The sequence below is a fragment of the Leucoraja erinacea genome, chromosome 11, assembly GCF_028641065.1.
Source record: "Leucoraja erinacea ecotype New England chromosome 11, Leri_hhj_1, whole genome shotgun sequence".
Classification (NCBI taxonomy): domain Eukaryota; kingdom Metazoa; phylum Chordata; class Chondrichthyes; order Rajiformes; family Rajidae; genus Leucoraja; species Leucoraja erinaceus.
This window is the reverse complement of record NC_073387.1, coordinates 52,527,172-52,551,082: the sequence shown is the minus strand read 5'-3', so window position 1 is coordinate 52,551,082 and position 23,911 is coordinate 52,527,172. Positions and strand designations below refer to the sequence as shown.

At 44.9% G+C, this 23,911-nt stretch overlaps 1 protein-coding gene across 1 annotated transcript in view; it reads left to right on the top strand.

Annotated features, from left to right (window-relative positions):
• LOC129701818 (solute carrier family 22 member 4-like) overlaps window positions 1–23,570 on the top strand; it is a 49,131-nt gene extending 25,561 nt beyond the window's left edge. Inside the window, exons 3-10 of the mRNA XM_055643282.1 lie at window positions 4,126–4,280; window positions 4,880–5,051; window positions 7,842–7,968; window positions 13,305–13,405; window positions 15,038–15,252; window positions 16,949–17,131; window positions 20,186–20,321; window positions 23,154–23,570. Coding sequence (XP_055499257.1) covers window positions 4,126–4,280; window positions 4,880–5,051; window positions 7,842–7,968; window positions 13,305–13,405; window positions 15,038–15,252; window positions 16,949–17,131; window positions 20,186–20,321; window positions 23,154–23,229 — 1,165 coding nt within the window. The 3' untranslated portion in view covers window positions 23,230–23,570. The remainder of the gene's footprint in view (window positions 1–4,125; window positions 4,281–4,879; window positions 5,052–7,841; window positions 7,969–13,304; window positions 13,406–15,037; window positions 15,253–16,948; window positions 17,132–20,185; window positions 20,322–23,153) is intronic.
• Window positions 23,571–23,911: the final 341 nt, after the last annotated feature.

The following is a 23,911-nucleotide window of genomic DNA, read 5'->3' as shown; positions in this document are numbered from 1 at the left end:
GCGCAAACCCCACCCCTCAAATTCTCCCCACTCACTCTCTACCCCATCCGCTCGCTCTCTCCACCCCCTCACGCTCCCTCTCCCCCTTCCTCTCGCCTGTTTCTCTCCCCCCTTCCTCCCCACCCTCTCCTCTCCCCCTTCAACTCCCCCTCAACTCCCATCCCTTCCCCCCTATCGCTCCTCCACCCACTACCCCTCTGCACTTCTTCTCCCCCCACCTCTCTCCCCCCTCCCTACCCATTCTTTCCCCCTTTCAAACCTCTCTCTCCCCCTTCTCTCCTCCCTCCCCCCCCTCTCTACCCCCCTAATTTCCCCCTTTCCCCCTCTCTCCACCCTCCCCCATCTCTCTCCCCCATCTCTCCCCTCCCCCCTCTCCCCCCATCTATCCCCCCCCTCCCCCTCTCTCCCCCATCTCACACCCTCCCCTCCTCCCCCCATCCCTCCCTCCCCCCTCCTCTCCGCCTCCCATCCCCCCACCTCTCCTCCTCCCTTCCCCCCCCCCCCCTCCCCACCTCTCCCCCTCTGTGTCCCCCCCCCCCCCTCTATCCCCTCCCTCCCGGTCCCCCCTCCCGGTCCCCCCCCCCTCCCGGTTTCCCCCTCCGTATCATCTCCCCCTCCTCCCTCTCCCCCCCTGCCCTCACTCCCCCCTCCCCTCCCCCCCCCCCCCCCCCCCCCTCCCACCCCCGCCCCCCCACTCTCCCTCTCTCTCTCCCTCTCTCTCCTCCCCTCCTCCCTCCCTCCCTCCCCCCCCTCCCTCTCTCCCCCCCCCTCCCTCTACTGCATGTTCGGGCAACAGACCCAACGGGTCTGCACTTGGTCTAGTATACATATACACAACACACACACACACACACACACACACACACACACACACACACACACACACACACACACACACACACACACACACACACACACACACACACACACACACACACACACACACACACACACACACACACACACACACACACACACACACACACACACACACACATCTATATTACTAAAACTCTCATCTTGACCACTTCCTGTTGCTCTGTATATTGATTTTAGAAAAAACGCTGTTACTTACGGCTGTGATTTTTGCCCATCTTACTCAGAGACCCCCTCTGCTGCATAGGCCAAGAGGATTTCTTCTATCGATGAGTAATAAAAGAGTTATTCGTGTTTAAAAAATGTTGAGATTCTCTCTCCTGAAGGCCACGCCCCTGCCGGGGGGACTTTAAAACCCAGAAGTGTGAAGTTCTCTGCAAGATGGGGAGCAAGAGTTGTGTTGCTTTGGTTTGAAAGTGCTGAAGTTGTGTAGCCTTTGGCTTGAAAGTGCTGAAGCTGTGTGGTCTTTGGTTGGAATGTGCTGAAGTTGTGTTGCCTTTGGTTTGAAAGTGCTGAAGCTGCATTGCCTTTGGTTTGAAAAGTGCTGAAGCTGTGATGCCTTTGGTTTGAAGGTGCGAGAGCTGCCTTGCCTAATTAAAGCTGCCTTGCCTAATTAAAGCTGCCTTGCATTCTATATATAATTAACATTTAATCTTGACCACTTCCTGTTTGCGCTTTATATTGATTTAAGAAAAAACGCTACCATGTAGGGCTGTGATTTTTTGGCCATCTTACTCAGTCCCCCTCCACTCATCAGGTGCCGAGGATTTTTCCCATTGATGAAAAATAAAACAGTTATTAGTTTTTTTTAAATGTTGAGATTCTCCCTCCTGTCAATCACGCAATGAAGGCCTCGCCCCTTCTGGTGGGAGGGGGAGGGACTATAAAACCTGGAAATGTGGGCGTGGCTCAGTCTCTGCAAGATGGGGGATGGAGAGGTCACAACTCACTGTCATTAGTCGCCTTGCACCCTGCTTGAAGTGGTATGAAACTGCACTTGAATTTGGTGGCCTGCCACCCTGCTTGAAATGGAATTTCAAGGAATAGCCGTGAGTCAACTGCCAGCGCACCAGCCGTTAGTGAGTGAGCTGCCAGCACAACAGGCTTGAGTGACTGAGCCGCTAGCCCAAGAATCCATTCGGCTCACAATGTCCATACTGGCCCTCTGGAAACCAGTCTCTTCAGCGCACAACACCCATACTAGCGTTCCAGAAAGCCTCCCCACTGGCCACCAATATTGGAATTAGTGGAGAGGTGGAATTTTGCTTTGGGGGACCAGCCCTACCGTGTGATGCTGGGACCCAACAGGTCCCACTTAGTCATACACATAAAAAACAAACAAACCAAAATAGTGCAATAATAACAATAATAGTCACTGAAGTTCAGAGCTTATTTGAGATTGTGGCATTTAATAGCCTGATGGCAGTAGGAAAGAAGCTGCTCCTGAACCTGGAAGTTGCAGTTTCAGGCTCCTGTACCTTCTTCGTGATGGCAGGGGTGAAATGAGAATTTCTGATCCTGTAAAATCCCTTTGAAGGTGGGGGAGATCAGAACCTGTGATGGACAGGGCAGTGTTCACAACATTTGCAGTCTTCTTTGCTCCTGGGCATTCAAGTTGCCAAAACAGGCCATGATACAACCAGTCAACATGGTCTCTACTGTACACCTGTTTATAATATACTTACCTTAACAAATCTTTGGGGTGGCACAGAGGTGCAGTGCTGGAGTTGCTGCGTTTCAGTGCCGGACACCCAGGTTCGATCCCGACCATGGGTGCTGCCTGCATGGAGTTTGTACGTTCTCCCCGTGCCTGCGTTGTTTTCGCCGATTGCTCCAGTTTCATACCAAAGACGTGCAGGTTTGTAAGTTAATTGTCTTCTGCAATGGTCCCGAGTGTGTAGGATAAAACTAATGTATGGCGATTGCTGGTCAGCACGAACTCGGTGGACCGAAAGATAATAGACAATAGGTGCAGGAGTAGGCCATTCGGCCCTTCGAGCCAGCACCGGCATTCCATGTGATCATGGTTGATCATCCCCAATCAGTACCCTGTTCCTGCCTTCTCCCCATATCCCCTGATTGCGCTATTTTTAAGAGTCCTATCAGCTCTCTCTTGAAAGCATCCCGAGAACCTGTCTCCACCGCCATCTGACGCAGAGAATTCCACAGACTCACCACTCCTTGTGAGAAAAAGTGTTTCCTCGTCTCCGATCTAAATGGCTTATCCTTATTCTTAAACTGTGGCCCGTTTCTGAACTCCCCCAACATCGGGAACATGTGTCCTGCCTCTACCGTGTCCAAACCCTTAACAATCATATATGTTTCAATGAGATACCCTCTCATCCTCCTAAACTCCAGTGTACAAGCCCAGTTTCTCCATTTTCTCAGCATATGACAGTCCCACCATCCCGGGAATTAACCTTGTAAACCTACGCTGCACTCCCTCAATAGCAAGAATGTCCTTCCGCAAATTAGGGGACCAAAACTGTGCACAATACTCCAGGTTTGGTCTCACTAGGGCTCTGTACAACTGCAGAAGGACCTCTTTGCTCCTATATTTGATTCCTCATGTTATAAAGGCCAACCTGCCATTCGCTTTCTTCACTGCCTGCTGTACCTGCATGCTTACTTTCATAGACTGATGAACAAGGACCCCCAGATCCTGTTGTACTTCCTTTCCCCAACTTGACACCATTTAGATAGTAATCTGCCTTCCTGTTTTTGCTACCAGTGGACAACCTCACATTTATCCGCATTAAACTTCATCTGCCATGCATCTGCCCACTCCCCCAACATGTCCAAGTCACCCTGCATTCTCATAGCATCCTCCTCACGGTTCACACTGCCACCCAGTTTTGTATCATCTGCAAATTTGCTAATATTACTTTGAATCCCTTCATCAAAATCATTGATGTATATTGTAAATAGTTGCGGTCCCAGCACCGAGCCTTGCTGTACCCCACTAGTCACTTCCTGTCATTCTGAAATGGACCAGTTAATCCCTACTCTTTGTTTCCTGTCTGCCAACCACTTCTCTATCTATGTCCGCACTCTACGCCCAATACCATGTGCCCTCATTTTGCCCACTAATCTCCTATGTGGGACCTTATCAAACGAGGCCTGTTTCCATGCTGTCTCATAACTAAACTAAGCTAAATGTGTTCAAATACATGCATATGTTTACGTGGATACTTTGGTCAGTAAGCGTGCAGTGCTGTATATAATTGAAAGCTTTATTCTGTTTTCCAGGTTTGGGAGGAAGATTGTTTTGTTTGGAACTATGGGGGTACAGATTTTATTCAATCTGCTTATCACATTGTCACCCAGCTGGGAAATCTTCTGCCTGATCAATTTCCTCAGAGGCATCGGTGAGATTTCAAACTATGTGACTGCGTTTGTGCTTGGTAAGTTTAATTCATGGAAGTTACATTCATGCTATTTCTTCGCTCTTTTTCTACATTTAATTATTCAGTTTTGATTGCGATCAGATCTCTCGGAGAAAATACACGCGATCACAGGTAGAACATACAAACTCCGTACAGACAGCACCCTTAGTCAGGATTGAACCCGTGTCTCCGACTCTGAAAGCACTAGAAAGCAGGAACTCTACTGCTGTGCCACCGTGCCGCCCTATTATCTATGGCAATATCTTACTGATCAGTATGGAGAAAATGAATTCCACTGCAATTTGGTACACATGATTAAAAAATGTATCATTAAACCATTATCAAAGAGGCTAGATGTTGTCAGAGACATTCAAATGCCCTGACACATGATTAAAAATTAAACTTTGTTCTCTATTATGTGCTGCTTTTTAATACATCTTGGTGCTGTTTGATAAGTGGCCTCATTAAGGTGGAATTCTTCAAGCTTCACATGGCTTGGTTTATGGTTAAGCAGGTAATTTAATGTTGGCAACTTTTAGTTGAATATAAAAGTTCCAGAGGGGCAGTGAATGAAAATGAACTCACGAATCACTGAACCTTGTTATATACTCTTGCAGGATCTGAACTTCTGCAGAAATCCATTCGAGTTACATACTCTACACTTGGAATTGGCTGTTTTTATGCTGTGGGTTACATGATGCTGCCTTTTATTGCCTATTTCGTGAGAGGATGGAGAATGTTGATATTGATCCTGAGCCTGATCAGTTTGCTGTACATTCCTTTGTGGTGGTATGTAGAACTTTCAACCTGCAACCCAATTAATCAGTAGGTAATGACTTTACAATGCTGGTGTCACTGGGATTAATTCTGATCAAGATAACCAAAATATGACCATCGAAAAACCCCCTCACCTGTATCTGTCTGAAGATAGGTCTCGACCTGTAAATCACCCATTCCTTCTCTCTAGTATTCAAGAAGGAACTGCAGATGCTGGAAGATCGAAGGTACACAAAATTGCTGGAGAAACTCAGCGGGTGCAGCAGCATCTATGGAGCGAAGGAAATAGGCGACGTTTCGGGCCGAACCCCTTCTTCAGACTTCTATGGGGTCATGGTCCAAGGATAAGTAGGAGTAGGTGTCTGAGAGTTGGCGCATGGCCTCAGACCCGTAAAGGTCAGCGCGCCAGACTACCGCGGCACCTCCCTTGTCGGCAGGTTTGATCACCCAGTCCGGATTGTTGCAGGGTGAGTGGACGGCTGCACGTTCAAGGGGGGAGAGGTTAGGATGAGAAAGGGGAGTGGAGAAGTTGTGGTGGTTGTTGTCCTGCCAGCAGTTTAAAATCAAAAGGTCTAAAGAAGGTAGATGGCCATGAGGGGGAGTCCAAGAGGAGGGGGTCTGTTGGAGACGGGAGAATGGGTCATCACTAGGGGATGTGGACTCCTTCCCATGAAAAAACGTTTAAATGCAGAGGTGAAGGAAGAAGAGCTCCACATCGTGGCGGACGCGGAACTCATTGAGGTGGGGACGCAGGGAAACAAAGGTGAGGCCTCTGTTGAGGACAGACCGTTCGGTATCAGAGAGGGGGAGGTCAGGGGCGATGGTGAACACATGGCAAGGATGGGGGTAGGGGCTGGAGGTAGCCAGGTGAGTGGACGGAGGCTGAGGCATTGTCTGGTAGAAACATAGAAACATAGAAATTAGGTGCAGGAGTAGGCCATTCGGCCCTTCGAGCCTGCACCGCCATTCAATATGATCATGGCTGATCATCCAACTCAGTATCCCGTACCTGCCTTCTCTCCATACCCCCTGATCCCCTTAGCCACAAGAGCCACATCTAACTCCCTCTTAAATATAGCCAATGAACTGGCCTCAACTACCCTATGTGGCAGAGAGTTCCAGAGATGGCAGAGAGTTCCAGAGATGGCAGAGAGTTCCAGAGATGGCAGAGAGTTCCAGAGATAGGGGAGGGGGTGTTGGGTGGTCAGAAAGGAGTGGGGTATGAGGGCTATAGTGTGGGTGGGGAGGAGCTGGGGTCACATGGAACAACCACTGAGGTTCCCTGTGTTGGGGGGGGGGCACTAGGACCCAGCGCAGTCAAACCCGTGGTGTCAAGGTCTGCAGCGTGGAGACTTCAGGCCCGGTACTGTGCCGAGGACTTGGGTAAGGTGATGGCTGCGGCCTGCTGATGGGCAGTGGAGAACAATCCTTGTTCAAGACGTACTGTGACCCTATTCCCGAAATCCACCTTCGCTACATTGACGACTGCATTGTTGCTACTTCCTGCACCTATGCAGAACTCACTGAATTCATCCATTTCACCACCAACTTCCATTTTCCGACCTCTCCCTACCGTTTCTAGACCTCACTATCTCCATCACAGGTAACAGACTATTGACCGACATCTACTACAAACCCACTGACTCCCATGGCTATCTGGACTACATTCTCTCCCACCCTGCTTCCTGTAGGGACTCTATCCCCTACTCCCAATTCCTCAGTCTACGCCGCATCTGCCCACAGGATGAGGTGTTCCAAACCAGGGCATCGGAGATGTCCTCATTCTTTAGGGAACGGGGGTTCCCCTCTTCGACTATGGATGAGGCTTTTACCAGGGTCTCTTCCATATCCCGTAGCTCCGCTCTCGCACCCCATCCCCCCACTCGTAACAAGGGCAGAGTCCCCCTTGTCCTCACCCTCCATCCCACCAGCCGTCACATACAACATATAATCCTCTGACATTTTCGCCACTTCCAACAGGATCCCATCACTGGCCACATCTTTTTTTATCTCCTCCCCTTTCGGCTTTCCGCACAGACCGCTCCCTCCATAACTCCCTGGTCAAATCGTCCCTTCCCACCCAAACCACCCCCTCCCCCAGTACATTCCCTTGCAACCGCAGGAAATGCCACACTTGTCGCTTTACCTCCCCCCTTGACTCCATCTAAGTACCCAAGCCGTCTTTGCAGGTGAGGCAGAGGTTCACCTGCACCTCCTCCAATGTCATCTATTGCATCCGCTGCTCTAGGTGTCAACTGTTCTACGTTGTGAGACTAAGCACAGTCTTGGCAATCGCTTCGCCCAACACCCCCGCTCGGTTCGCATTAACCAACCCGATCTCCCGGTGGCCAGGCATTTCAACCCCCCTTCCCATTCCGAATCTGACCTTTCTGCCCTGTGCCTTCTTCATGGCCAGAGTGAGTCCCACCGAAAATTGGAGGAGCAGCACTTCATATTTCGCTTGGGCAGTTTACACCTCAGCAGTATGAACATTGACTTCTCCAATTTCAGTTAGTCCTTGCTTTCTCCCTCCTTCCCCACCGCAGCTCTCCCACAGCCTACTGTCTCCGCCCCCCGCCCCCCCACCCCCACATCAGTCTGAAGAAAGGTCTCGACCCGAAACATCACCTATTCCTTCGCTCCATAGATGCTGCCTCACCCGCTGAGTTTCTCCAGCATTTTTGTCTAACTTCGATTTTTCCAGCATCTGCAATTCTGTCTTAAACAAGAATATAGTGGTAGTAATTTCATGTCCTTTGATGCTTCAATAATTCTGTTACAGAATACCTTGTTTATTTCTAGGTTTATTCCTGAATCTCCACGCTGGCTACTGTCCAAAGGAAGGGTAAAGGAAGCTGAATCAATAATTCGATTCATGGCAAAGAAAAATGGCATCACTCCACCAGCAGTACTTTTCACTGATGATGAGGTATTTGGGCAGACCATTTATTTAATTGCCACGTGGTTGTTCAGTTCTTTAATACAGAGCTCGGTTATTTTCATATCGAGTGATGTGGAGAGGATGTTTCCACTTGTGGGAGAGTCTAGGATCAGATGTCGTAGCCTCAGAATTAAAGGACGTTCCTTTAAGAGGGAGACGAGGCAGAATTTCTTTGTCAGGTCACAACTTGAGTTTAGGGTTGGATGAACAACTATACTCAACATCTACCGGATCTATTTCCACATTCTTTATATTTGTAATCTCCTTCTTGATTTTTTTTCCTCTTTCTATTAGTTTATAGTCTCGCTAAAAAAAAAATAAAAAAATAATAATTTCTTTGTCATAGGGTGGTGAATGTGGATTTTTTTGCCACAGACGGCTGTGGAGGCCGTGAATGGATATTGTTAAGGCAGAGTTAGATAGATTCTTGATTAGTACGGGTGTCAGGGGTTAAGGGGAAAATGCAGGAGAATGGGGTTAGGAGGGAGAGATTGATCAGCCATGATTGAATGGCAGAGTAGACATGATGGGCCGAATGGACTAATTCTGATCTTATCACATGATGTCTATTCATAAGGTGATTACCCCTTGATATTGAGCCTTCTCTACCTTTCAGTCTGAAGAAGGGTTCCGACACAAATCGCCACCTATTCCTTTTCTCCAGATGCTGTCCGACCTGTTGTTACTCCAACGTTTTGGGTCTCTGGTATAAACCAGCATCTGCAGTTCTTCCCTACACAACTGCTTGATATTGTTTCGTCTGACAAGTCTGTCCCACTTTCTTTGATTTTTGTTATCCACTTGTTTTCAGATGATAAGTCTTCACCATTAAAAATGTAATAATGTAATCCTGACTTCACCCAAAAACGAAAGGACGTACATTTTCGACCAGACTTCACTGCAAAAGAATTAGGCATGAATATCCTGACAAATATGCAGCTGTTTTATAACTGCACAAATAGGGCAGCACGGTGGCGCAACAGTAGAGTTGTTGCCTGACAGCACCAGAGACCCGGGTTTGACCCTGACTATGGGTGCTGTCTGTACGGAATTTGTATGTTCTCCCTGTGACCTGCGTGGGTTTTTTCCGGGAACTCCGGTTTCCTCCTACACTCCAAAGATGTATAGGTTTGCAGGGTAATTGGCTTGCTAAAATTGTAAATTATCCCTGATGTGTTGGACAGTGTTGTGTGTGGGGATCGCTGGTCGGGCCAAAAAGCTGGTTTTCCGCGCTGCATCTCTACACTAAACAAATCTAAAGGAGATCAACATGAACTGCGTGTCGTAACCTCTCACTGGATAAAATTATTTTTGATTTTTTTATTAGCAATAATTTGGAGATAAGATCGCATTTGCCTCATTCCATTATAAGAGGTTCAGGTTTATTATTGTCACGTGTATGGAAGTACAGTGAAATATCTTGTTTTGCCTGCTATCCTATCAAGTCAGATAATGCTATCCATAAATACAATTAAACCAAACTCAAGCACAATAGGTTGAGCAAAGATACAGGATGCAGAATGTAGTTCTCAGCATTATTGATATACATTACATAGGATCACTCTCAGATAATTAGTGTAGGGGTTTGCTTCCCTTTGCTCCACTTCAGGCCCAACTGCCTGAGTGATTCTCTCCCTTGAAAACTCCCAGGTGGTCCTCTGGACAAAAGGGTCTTTCGATGATTCCCAGTTTCGACCTGGCATGAACAATAGGCTTCCGATGATAATGGGTTTGCTGATGTCACGATGCATCAGCCTAATCGTTATCCCATCACCTGGATGGGCTCCCATTGGCCCGATGGATGGGCCATTTGCGATGGTGATTGTCTTGCTGCTGGGCTATTTATCCCCGTCTGCTGGGCTCGATTCCTTCCTTTGTCTTTCCAACATAATCTCGTTATCTCCATCCAGGCCTTTATTTTTCTTACCACTCGCATAGTCATGTGGCTGCCCAGGCCCACAGACAGGCTTTGAACTTGTTATTCTGTGATCCTTTGGGTTTTTTTTCCTTTTGCAGCCGGGTTGTCCGTTTTAAAAATGTCCAGGTCCTTATCCCCGAGTTTCTCTATAATTTTGGAGGATTTGCCCCAATAACTTACATTAGCAAGATTGTTTCACTAATTCTCTCTCTGATTCTTGCCATTTTCCCATGGGGTTTATCCTAAAAACTTTTATTAGTACAAAATAGTTATATTATGTGATATTGAGAAAGGAAAAATATTTGAGTTCGATTTTACTTTAGACTTTAGAGATACAGTGTGGAAGTAGGCCCTTTGGTCCACCTAGTCCATGCTGACCAGCGATCACCCCGTACACTAGCACTATCCTACACATTAGGAAAATTTAAAGATGACAATTAACCTACATACTTTTACGTCTTTGAAGTGTGGGAGGAAACTGGAGCACCCGGAGCCAACCAATGCGGTCACAAGGAGAAATACAAACTCCATACAAACAGCGCCTGTAATCAGGATCATACCCGGGTCCCGGGTGCTGTAAGGCAGCAGGTTTGTAAATCTGCATCTGCAGTTCCTTGTATCCACATGGTGTTTAAAAATTGCACATTTTTACAAAAATTCAAACTACTTTTCAGAGCACTATTTATGGAGTTTGCACTATTAATCAATATTTAGTTTTGGAGTTTTGCAGATTCTAATTTGACTTTAAATGTGGGAGAATATTCAGCATATTTTTATAACGCCATAAATTTAATTGGGCTGAAATTTAATTTTCACTAGGGTGTATTTGTTAGCAGTTTGGTGAAGAGGAACAATGCTGAGATTTAGGAGGTTGTGCCAAGGTTTTTAAGGCATCTTTGCGATGCTTCTGCCACCTTGCTCAATCCTCTGTATACAAGCTGAATACAGCGTGTATACAGAGCTGTATGTAAGCTGTATACAAGAACAAACGATGGCCTGGCATGGGGGAACAGCCATTAGTTGGGTGGGTGGGTGGGTGGGAACAAAGGAGGACCTGGCGTTGGATACTTTTACGTCATTCATTCATTCATACATTAGTTAAAACAAATGCAGGTCTCTTGCGGTCAGAAACAGGTGAATTGATCATGGGGAACAAGGTTATGGCAGACCAATTGAATAACTACTTTGGTTCTGTCTTCACTAAGGAAGACATAAATAATCTGCTGGAAATAGTAGGGGACCGGGGGTCAAATGAGATGGAGGAATTGAGTGAAATCCAGGTTAGCCGGGAAGTGCTGTTAGGTAAATTGAATGGATTAAAGGCCGATAAATCCCCAGGGCCAGATAGGCTGCATCCCAGAGTACTTAAGGAAGTAGCTCCAGAAATAGTCGATGCATTAGTGATAATTTTACAAAACTCTTTAGATTCTGGAGTAGTTCCTGAGGATTGGAGGGTAGCTAATGTAACCCCACTTTTTAAAAAGGGAGGGAGAGAGAAAACGGGGAATTACAGACCAGTTAGTCTAACGTCGGTAGTGGGGAAACTGCTAGAATCAGTTATTAAAGATGGGATAGCAGCACATTTGGAAAGTGGTGAAATCATTGGACAAAGTCAGCATGGATTTATGAAAGGTAAATCGTGTCTGATGAATCTTATAGAATTTTTCGAGGATGTAACTAGTATAGTGGATAAGGGAGAACCAGTGGATGTGTTATATCTGGACTTTCAGAAGGCTTTCAACAAGGTCCCATATAAGAGATTAGTATACAAACTTAAAGCACACGGTATTGGGGGTTCAGTATTGATGTGGATAGAGAACTGGCTGGCAGACAGGAAGCAAAGAGTAGGAGTAAACGGGTCCTTTTCACAATGGCAGGCAGTGACTACTGGGGTACCGCAAGGCTCAGTGCTGGGACCCCAGCTATTTACGATATATGTTAATGATTTGGATGAGGGAATTGAATGCAACATCTCCAAGTTTGCGGATGACATGAAGCTGGGGGGCAGTGTTAGCTGTGAGGAGGATGCTAGGAGGCTGCAGGGTGACTTGGATAGGCTGGGTGAGTGCGCAAATGCATGGCAGATGCAGTACAATGTGGATACATGTGAGGTTATCCGCTTTGGTGGCAAAATCAGGAAAGTAGACTATTGTCTGAATGGTGGCCGATTAGGAAAGGGGGAGATGCAACGAGACCTGGGTGTCGTGGTACGCCAGTCATTAAAAGTAGGCATGCAGGTGCAGCAGGCAGTGAAGAAGGCGAATGGTATGTTAGCATTCATAGCAAAAGGATTTGAGTATAGGAGCAGGGAGGTTCTACTGCAGTTATACAGGGTCTTGGTGAGACCACACCAGGAGTATTGCGTACAGTTTTGGTCTCCTAATCTGACGAAATACATTCTTGCCATAGAGGGAGTACAGAGAAGGTTCTCCAGACTGATTCCTGGGATGTCAGGACTTTCATATGAAGAAAGACTGGATAGACTCAGTTTGTACTCGCTAGAATTTAGAAGATTGAGGGGGGATCTTATAGAAACTTACAAAATTCTTAAGGGGTTGGACAGGCTTGATGCAGGAAGATTGTTTCCGATGTTGGGGAAGTCCAGAACAAGGGGTCATAGTTTAAGGATAAGGGGGAAATCTTTTAGGACCGAGATGAGGAAAACATTTTTTGCACAGAGTGGTGAATCTCTTGAATTCTCTGCCACAGAAGGTAGTTGAGGCCAGTTCGTTGGCTGTATTTAAGAGGGAGTTAGATGTGGCCCTTGTGGCTAAAGGGATCAGGGGGTATGGAGAGAAGGCAGGTACAGGATACTGAGTTGGATGATCAGCCATGATCATATTGAATGGCGGTGCAGGCTTGAAGGGCCGAATGGCCTACTCCTATGCTTATTTTTCTATGTTTCTATGTTTGTAACTTTCTGCCCTTCATGTGGCGTCTATTTGCATACCTTGGGTGTGCAAAACAAAAAATATCAGACTTGTCACATGTGACAATAAAATATCATACATTCATTCAATCATTCCCTCATTTATTCAGTCATTGCCTCATTCATCCATTCATTCATTCATGCATTCATACATTCAATCATTCATTCAATCATGCATTCAATCATGCATTCATTCCATTCATTCATTCATCCATGCATTCATTCCATTCATTCATCATTCATTCATTCAATCATTCATTCATTCATCATTCACTCATCCATCCAATCAATCATTAATTCATACATTCATTCATTCATTCATACATTCATCCATTCATTCATTCACAAGCTCAGATAGACTGTGAATAATCAGTTTCTGGACCATCCCATGCCCAATATGAATCAGGAGATGTGAATAATAAAACTGACACTTTCCGCTGAGCTGATGCAATGTTGAATCCTCTCTTTTTCTTCCAGCTTGAAAATATACAGAATAAACAAGTAAAATCTGTTCCAGTTACTCAATTGATAAAATCTCGCAATATCCTAGTCATCACAGTCATTAGCGTACTCATATGGTAAGTATGAGATTCAACAAGAATACTCAGACGTGTTTATTAAAAAATATCTGTGACGAATATGTTCTTTTATCGGCACTGTGGCTGGGAGATCGTGTTAATACCTCAAAGCACCAGAGTCCCGGATTCGATCCTGACAACAGTTGCTGTCTGTACAGTGTGCGTTCTCCCTGTAACCATGTGGGATTCCTCCAGGTGCTCTGGTTTATCCCACATTCCAAAGATTGCCGGTTTGTAGGTTAATTGGCCTACAAACTACAATCTGTGCGGGGACCTCTGATGTTAGTGATGTATATAAATAACCACGATATAAATGTAGATGGGTTGGTGAGTAATTTTACCGATGGCACCAAAATTGGAGAAGTTGCAGACTGAGGAAGGATGTCAGAGATATAATGGATATAGATTAACTGCACAAATTGGAAGAGAAATGGCAGTTAGAGTTTAACTGAGAGACTGCAAGGTGTTGCATTTTGTGAGGTTGAGAGTAAGGCAAAAGTATAGTTAATAGCAAGACCCCTAACAACATTCATATACAGAGGAATCCTGGAGTTCAAGTTCATAGCTCAGTGAAGATGGCAGCACAAGTAGATAGGGTGGTAAAGATGGCGTATGGTGTAGCTTGCCTTCATTGTGAAGGAATTTGAGTACGTCAGGGTCATGATACAGCTCTACAGGACTTTGGTTGGGCCACATTTGGAGCACTGCATACAGTTCTGGTTGCCCCATTGCAGGAAACGAGGAGGCTTTGGAAGGGGTGCAGAGGTTTACCAGAATGCTGCTTAGATTCGAGGGTTTCAGCTAGATGGAGAGATTGGACAGACTTGAATTGTTTTGTCTGGAATGTTGGCGGTGAAGGGGAGTCTAGATGGAAGTATATGAAATTATGAGAGGTATAGAAGGGGTAGATAGTCAGAACCTTTGTTTCAGAATGGAAATGTCCAACACTAGAGGGCGTTGCTACAAGGTGAGATGGAGAAAGGTTAATGGAGATGTTTCAGGTGAGTTTTTTTTACACAGAGTGGTGGGGGCCTGGAACGCATTGCCAGAGGTGGTGGTGGAGGCAGATACGATAGTGGTGTTTAAGAGGCTTTTAGATAGGCACTTGGAAGTGCAGGGAATAAAAGGATATGGATCACGCACAGTAGATGAGATCAGTTTAACTTGGCATCATGTTCGGCACAAACATTGTGGGCTGAAGAGCCTGTTCCTGTGCTGTACTGTTCGATGTTAAAGCAAGGCTGCAAAGGCCACACATGTTCAGGTTCTACAAACGACCTGAAATCAAATGGACGAAGAAATCTAAGAAATGAGACCTAAGATAGACACAAAGTGCTGAAATAACTCAGCGGGTCAGACAGCATCTCTGGAGAAAAGAAATAGGTGACGTTCTGTGTCGAGACCATTCTTTAGACTGAGAGTCAGGGGAAGGGAAAACGAGAAATATAGATGGTGATGGAGATTTATGAATGAAAGATATGCAAAGACGTAACGATGACAAAAAGAAACATTGTTGGCTGGGGGCTAGGTGAAAATGAGCACAGAAAATGAGATTCTAGAAGCCAACAAAAAGAGGCTGGGAGAACATTAAAAACAAATGTGTTTTACAAGTATTTTGACGTATTTTTGCAGGATGATTGTAGCAATTGGATACTATGGTCTGTCGCTGAACGTCCCCAATCTTCATGGCAACGACTATCTGAATTGTTTCCTCTTTGGTGCCATTGAGATTCCAAGTTATACCGCATCCTGGCTTCTCCTCCGGAAATGTCCACGCAGGTTCAGCCATGCAGGCATTCTTGTTCTGAGTGGAGGTGTTCTGCTCTTCATGAACCTCATACCATCAAGTAAGTTTTACACTACTTCTGCAGTGATCCTAGTGTGACAATCGTGAACAAGCCTGTGGAAACAGGGCCTACACACCCCCCCCCCCCCCCCCCCCCCCCCCCCCGAGCCCATGCCACACAGCAATCATCCTGTAATCTAACACACTCGGGACAATTTACTGTTTTATAAAAGTCTATAAATCTGTGCCTTTGGAGTGTATGGAAACCAGAGCTCCCGGAGAAAACTCACACGATCACAAGGACTGCCACATCATATCTTTCCTGTATAGATTTATGGACTTAATACTCCCTCCACTGAAGGAGGATCCTGACCTGAAATGACACCTATCCTTATTCTCCAAAAATCCTGCCTGACCTGCTGAGTTACTCCAGCACATTGTGTCTTTTTTATGGTACAGTATTTGTTGGCTTTTTAATATTAAAGATAGACACAGATTGCAAGAGTAACTCAGTGGGTCAGGCAGCATGTCCGGAGAACATCATATTTCAGTTTTGTTTAGGTTAGTTCAGTTCAGTTTAGTTTAATTCCATTTTGACAAACAGGGCAGAGAGGCTATTTGGACCATCGAGTCCGTGCCGACCAGCAATCCTCACACATTAACACTATCTTACATTAACACTATTATGGAGAAATATACAATTTTACCAAGCCAATTAACCTTCAAACCTATATGTCTTTGGAGTGTGGGAGGAAACTGGAGCTGCCAAAGAAAACCCCACACAGGCCACAGGCAGAATGTACAAACTCCATACAGAGAGCACCTATGGCCAGGATTGAATCCAGCTCTCTGGCTCTGTAAAAGCCCTGTCCCACTGTACGAGTTAATTCAAGAGTTCTCCCGTGTTTGCCCTGATTCGAACTAGGAGAATTACGGTAATGGCCGCTCGTAAGTACTCAGGGCTCTTGTGGACATTTTTCAACATGTTGAAAAATGTTCACGAGTCTTCCCAAGCTTACTGCGTTTCCCGAGTACCTACAATTAACATTACGAGCCACTAAGAGACGTCCCCGACCTCCGATGTACCCGCTACGCACATTCTAAGTGCTTCCACGAGTTTGATTTTTTTTTTAAACTCGTGAGAGCTCTTGAATGAATTCGCACAGCGGGACAGGGCTTTTCGGCAGCAACTCTACCACTATGCCATTTATCGAAGCAATTAACAGTCTGAGCTGCCAAATGAACAAGCTTCATTGAATGGCCAACCATCTCTTACAACAAAGTGTCAAAAATCATATCATTTTAAACGCAGAGAAAAGACACAAAACTTTCCCATTGTTACTCTTTGGAGCTAACATGATTGGTGCTAAAATGTACATGTAACTGAAACAGACAAGATGGTGCCCATCCCAGGTGATTATTAGCGTGCTAGCCACAGAAACATCTACAATCACATATTATACTCGCTACTCTCACAAATCTCTACTCCTACAGCAACATTTCTTACATTAACTATGATCTCCTTAATCTCCTCTACATTATTCCCTTATCATGTAAAGGGAATTGTGTAAATGTAAAAAGGGAATAATACACGGTAAATGGCTCGATTGTAATCAAGTATTGTCTTTCCACTGACAGGCTAGCACACAACAAAATCTTTTCACTACACCTATTGCCAATAAACTGAACTGAACTGGGGAAAACTGAGCTCTGTGCAGACCGATCGCATTAATAGAACTCTTTCTGTTTTTTTCTAGATCTTTCAATACTTTCTACAGTGCTGGTGTTAATTGGAAAAATGGGAAACACATGGGCTTATTCTATGCTTTATGTCTACATCTCCGAACTGTATCCAACCCCATTGAGAAACACAGGTGTTGGAGTGTCTTCAATGGGTTCCAGAACTGGCAGCATTATTTCTCCTTACATTGTTTTACTTGGTAAGGCAACAATGACACTTCTTGATTTTTAATTTGTTTTAATATAGAGGTATTAGATATAATACATAAACAGGCCCTTCGTTCGATCGAGCCCGCACCGACCAGTGATCCCCATATGCTAACACGATCCTACACTCACTAAGGACAATTTACAATTTTACCTAAGCTAATTAATCCTCAAACTTTTACGTCTTTGAAGTGTGGGAGCAAATCAAAGATTTCAGAGAGCCCAAGCAGGTCACGGCGAGAATGTACCAACTCCATACAGATAGCACCCGTGGTCAGGATCAAACTTGGGTCTCTGGCCCTGTATGGCAGCAACTCTACCGCTGCACCACCATACTACCCTGTTCTTGTTGAATATGAGGATTTTTGACTCTCCTGACATAGGTCACAGGTAGATACAGTAGTAAAGAAAGCTGATTTCTGTAGCTTCAAGTAACCGTTGCTTTCCCTCTCTGTGTCCCTCCCCCACCCTAGATCTCTGACTAGTTTCACTGTCCTTCTCATTAATTTTATTGATTGTATGCCTCCTTGTCACCTTCCTCTCAGCTAGCAATGAACCATTCTACATTTCCTTATCATCGTTTGCTTTGATCTGTCGTTCTCACATTACCTTTCCTTATCTCTGTGTCTCCCTCTCCCCTGACTGTCTGAAGAAGGGTCTTGACCCGAAACATCACCCATTCCTTCTCTCCAGAGATACTGCCAATATTTTGTGTCTATCTTGGGTGTAAACCAGCATCTGCAGTTCCTTCCTACACATGAAGCTTTTGGTTCATTGGTCTTCTCATCAGTCACGGTACTGAGTATGGAAGCTGGGATGTTATGTTACAGTTGTAAAAACATTGCGAGGCTGTATTTGAAGTATTGTGTGCAGATTTGATCACCGTCTTATAGGAAGAATGTTAATAAGCTGGAAACAGTGCAGTGAAGATTTACGAACATGTTGTCAGAACATGAGGGCCTGAGCTATTAGAAAGGTTATGCAGGCTAGGACTTTATTCCTTGGAGCACAGGAGGCTGAAGGGTGATCTTATAGACATGTATAGTTATTTGTTTTGTATGCTATGCAATCAAATCAGATACATCATACATACATATTACATACAATCAGTTCAAACTCAAGTACAAGGACAAGGGGTCATCCAGGACAAGGGGTCACAGCTTAAGGATAAGGGGGAAATCCTTTAAAACCGAGATGAGGAGAACTTTTTTCACACAGAGAGTGGTGAATCTCTGGAACACTCTGCCACAGAGGGTAGTTGAGGCCAGTTCATTGGCTATATTTAAGAGGGAGTTAGATGTGGCCCTTGTGACCAAGGGGATCAGAGGGTATGGAGAGAAGGCAGGTACGGGATACTGAGTTGGATGATCAGCCATGATCATATTGAATGGCGGTGCAGGCTCGAAGGGCTGAATGGCCTACTCCTGCACCTAATTTCTATGTTTCTATCAATGTTTCTAAGTACAATAGATAGAGCAAAGGGAAAGATACAGTGTGCAAAATATAGTCCTCAGCCTTATAGCTTATCAGTTCCTAACACATAGTCCAATGTTTTAAATGGAAACAGGTGAATGGGACAGTACCCTAGCTTATGGAATATATAATTGTTAATGGCGATGTGAGCTGTTGAAACTATTTTAGAGTTGAAACATGCAAAGATATTTGGTCGTATCTCAGTACATCCTTATGTATTAAAGGAAAGGGTGACAGATTATGAATACATACTCCCACATTATTTGAAATTCAGAACAAGGTGGCATTTGATTAAGATAATAAAAACAAAACAACCCATATCAGTTTGTTAATCACACTGCAATAATAAAGTAAGAACGTTTTTGTTTTTAATTCCCAGTATAATTTTCCAGTTATTCAGTAACATTGGGTGGTGTTATATTGTGCTCATGGAAATTATTAAGTATCAAATAAATTCTAATAGTGTAGGAGCAAATGGAATGGCCAAGTGGAGTTGGTGTTCAAAGTAACAGGCGATTTATTAAAACTGGTGCGCACCAGGAGACGAGTCAAGGCTAAACTCCTGAGCACGACTTTGGAACAGCTTCTATATTCTCAGCTGACCAGCTTACACAGAAACTTGGTTAACAGCAAAACTAGGTCCTAATACAGAATGGAGGTTAAAGAAAGACAATGAGGTAACAAACTGGGTCTTGATTACAGAATAAAATGATTATCCGCAAGTCTAACTTGAGAGTAGATCCAATTGTCTGTTACAACGATGGGTGCATGCTATAACATTTAAGAATAAGGGCAAGCCATTTAGAACGAAGACGAGGAAACACTTTTTCTCACAGAGAGTTGTGAGTGTGTGGAATTCTCTGCCTCAGAGGGCAGTGGAGGTCGGTTCTCTGGATACATTCAAGAGAGAGCTAGATAGAGCTCTTAAAGATAGCGGAGTCAGGGGATATGGAGAGAAGGCTGGAACGGGGGTACTGATTGGGGATGATTAGCCATGATCACATTGAATGGCAGTGCTGGCCTATTCCTGCAACTATTGTCTATTGTATCAACAAAGTTCTGGAAACTTGGATTTCATCACTGCTGCATTCCATGTCTCTACTTTTAGGTTTTGTCTGCGGTTCCCTGTCACCACATTAGCACAATCCACATCCCTATTTACTAGTTATTAGCCCTCAATCTTTTCTCTGCAACATACAGTCTCAAGCAGGTGATCAATCGTATATTGTCTGAATCATTTATTGTCTTCATTATGTATTGTCTTAATCATGTATATAGTCTTTCCGCTGACGGGTTAGCACGCAACAAAAGCTTTTCACTTTACTTCGATACACATGACAGTAAACTAAACTCACTCAAAAAATGTTTCCCATCTCCTCGCCAAGAAGAGATATCACAGTAACCAGATCACGAACAGTGAAATTAACCCACACCTGAAATTGAAAATGACTTGAATGTACATTTTGTGAAATACATTTGATTTCACATTGGTGTCTGTTGGATGAAATATTTTGGCTTTTTATATCAATTTGTTGATTTTCACTTGTAGGTAAATGTATGCTTTCTTTTCGCAGGTAGTTATCAAGAGATCCTGCCGTTTATTGTGATGGGGGTCTTGATGGTGTTCGCAGGAATTGTGGTCTTGTTTCTGCCAGAAACGTTCAATATTCCTCTTCCAGATACAATTGACCAAATGCAAAAAGTTAAATGGTAAGTCACCGTAGTCTTTTTCATTCTCTCCCTTTCTTAAAAGAAAGTTCTGCCGTAAATGACAGTAGCTGCAGTGTAGCATATCAAGTTTGTTTATGGGAGGACTGAATTCCAAGTTGACACACTGGACTAGTTCCATTTGCCTGCATTTGCCTAATAGTCCTCAAACCCCTTCCTATCCCATCTGTAATGTATTTCAGTTTTCATCATGCTTTCATCAGTTTTAAATGTTACTAGACCAAGTGCGTTGGGTCTGTTTCTTCAACCGCGTGTGTGTGGGGGGGGGGGGGGCTGCGGCATCACACTCAAATTAACCACACCCCAAATTCACAGGTGGGGGGAGGGGGGGTGAGAAGAGGGGAGAGGAGGAGGAAACATGACAGATTTGGGGAGGGAAAGGAGAGCGGGGTAGGGGGTGAGAGAGTGGGATGGGGAGGGGAGATGTGGGGGGGGGGGGGATGGGGAGGAAGGGGGGAGGAGGAGAGGGGTGGGTGGAGAGAGGGGAAAGAGTGGGGAGGGAGAGTGGATGGGGAAGGGGGGGAGACGTGGAAGAGTGGGGAGGGAGGAGGAGAGGGGTAGGGGGAGTGATGGAAGAGGGAAAGAGGGGTAGGAGGAAGGGGGCGGGTGGAGAGAGGGAAGGGGGTGGGGCAGAGAGGGAAGGGGGTGAGGGCGAGAGGGAGGGGTGAGGAGAGGGAGAGGGGTGAGGAGAGGGAAACATAGAAATTAAGTGCAGTAGTAGGTCATTCGTCCCTTCGAGCCTGCACCACCATTCAATATGATCATGGCTGATCATCCAACTCAGTATCCTGTACCTGCCTTCTCTCCATACCCCCTGATCCCTTTAGCCACAAGGGCCACATCTAACTCCCTCTTAAATATAGCCAATGAACTGGCCTCAACTGCCTTCTGTGCCAGAGAATTCCAGAGATTCACCACTCTCTGTGTGAAAAATGGTTTTTCTCATCTCGGTCCTAAAGGATTTCCCCCTTATCTTTAAACTGTGACCCCTTGTTCTGGACTTCCCCAACATCTGGAACAATCTTCCTACATCTAGCCTGTCCAACCCCTTAAGAATTTTGTACGTTTCTATAAGATCTGCCCTCAATCTTCTAAATTCTAGCGAGTACAAGCCGAGTCTATCTAGTCTTTCTTCATATGAAAGTCCTGACATCCCAGGAATCAGTCTGGTGAACCTTCTCTGTACTCCCTCTATGGCAAGAATGTCTTTGAGCATTGGACATTGTGACATCACACGATGGAACGTTCACCAGGGGCTGGGGCTCCTGCAAAGGCATATGTAAATGAATCCATTCCGATTGGACATCTGTGAACATCGGGCATTGTGACATCACACGATGGAACGTTCACCAGGGGCTGGGGCTGATTCTATGGGTGAAATGCCAATTAGAAAAAAAAATTGGGGGGGGGGGGGGGGGGGAGGATTTGATTAAAAATGTGTACATAAACACGACAAAATGTAATCAGGAGTTTCTATAAGATCCTCCCTCAATCTTCTAAAATCTAGCGAGTACAAGCCGAGTATATCCAGTCTTTCTTCATATGAAAGTCCTGACATCCCAGGAATCAGTCTGGTGAACCTTCTCTGTACTCCCTCTATGGCAACAATGCCTTTGAGCATTGGACATTGTGACATCACACGATGGAACGTTCACCAAGTGCTTGTGCTCCTGCAAAGGCATATGTAAATGAATCCATTCCGATTGGACATCTGTGAGCATCAGGCATTGTGACATCACACGATGGAATGTTCATCAGGGGCTGGTGCCGGTGCTGCTTCTATGGGTGAGAAGCCAGTTCATTTTTGAAATATTGGGGGGGGGGGGGGGGGGGGAGAAGGATTTGATTAAAAACGTGTACTTAAACACGACGAAATGTAATGAGGAGCGGATACTTAGAAAGAAAAGTGAAATCTCTACCGAAATGGAAAAGATGTCGGCGATTCTGCGTCTGGTTTCGGTGTTGCAGGGAATCAAAGGAAGAAATGCGGCCAGAGGCCGTACATGTAAATGGATCCATTCCGATTGGACGTCTGTGAGCGTCGGGCATCGCGATTGGACGTCTGCGAGCATCGGGCATTGTGACATCGCATGGCGGGAACGAATCGAAAGGCAGGAAGGGCGCCGGACGGCAGTCGGTCGGATGGCACGAGAGTTTTATATATTAATAGATAGATAGATAACAGATGAGGCAGGTACTATCGCAATGTTTAAGAAACATTTGGACAGGTACATGGAAAGTGTGTAAACAGGCTCTACGGCTCAACTTGCCCACATTGACAAAAATGTCCTATCTACATGAGCCACATCAACCTGCATTTGGCCCATATCCCTCTAAATCTGTCCTATCCATGTTCCGAAGACACACAAAATCTGGAATAACTCAGTGGGTCAGGAAGCATCCCTGGAGAAAAGGAATAGGTGATGTTTCGGGTCAAACCTTTCTTCGGACTTCTTCAGACTGTATGACACAATGACTATCTATGATTAAAACTATACAACATAGAAAACATAGAAACCAGATTGTCTCAACATTTGCTTGTTTAACTTTTTTTAGCTTTTTGATTGTATAATTCTCTCAAGTAATGCACGGAATGGTTTGGCAAAAACCTGCGTGCAGGGACCCCACATGCTAGCAATCTGTGTCACAGCAATGCATTGTTGCAAACACACAGCCCATGATGATAAACTCTAGCACTGAACTTTGTTGAATTAAAAATAACTTGACTTGAAATAAATGATACATTTGTAGAGTGTTACAAGAAAATGATTCAGTATATGTCCATGGTTCATGACTTATTTTGTTCATATACAGGTGCAAATGTTCTCACTCTGATTCAACTCAAACCAGAGAAAACAATGTGGCGATTTTAAAAGAGGAAATGCTTTGAGCACAGATCTTCACCAGCAGCCAAGCGACTGAGGAATTCATTGCCGTTAGGTTCAGGCTCCAGCTCTTCAGGAGTGGCAACTCCAAAATTGGCAACTTCTTCTGTTGATACAGAAAGAAACTGATACCTGGAGATCACAGTGAAATGATCAGATCTCCTGCATGGAATAGGATTTGAAGTTTCTACCAAAGTTTCTCAAAACCAAATTACTGGACCTTTTCTCTAACATATTGTTTTAAAAAAAGACATGCACCTTTTTATGTCTTTCTTTCATCCAATTGCATTATATTCCTTGGATATTTTCCTCTTCGTAGAGCAATTTATTAAATGCTATTAACCAATCCTTGACCTACCCAGTGTGATTGTTTCCTAGTCAATGCTTTCTGCTTTCTTGTTTCTGTGCCATTCCTCCTGTTTTGGTTCAAACTCCTCTCCTGCTTTAAAGTTTGAAACTGGTCATTATATTAGGCGCCTTCTTTCAACTATCCTTTTATTGATTGTATTCAGCAGAAACACAATACATAGAAAATAGGTGCAGGAGTAGGCCATTCGGCCCTTCGAGCCTGTGAGCTGGCCTCAACTACCTTCTGTGACAGAGAATTCCACAGATTCACCACTCTCTGTGTGAAAAATGTTTTTCTCATCTCGGTCCTAAAAGATTTCCCCCTTATCCTTAAACTGT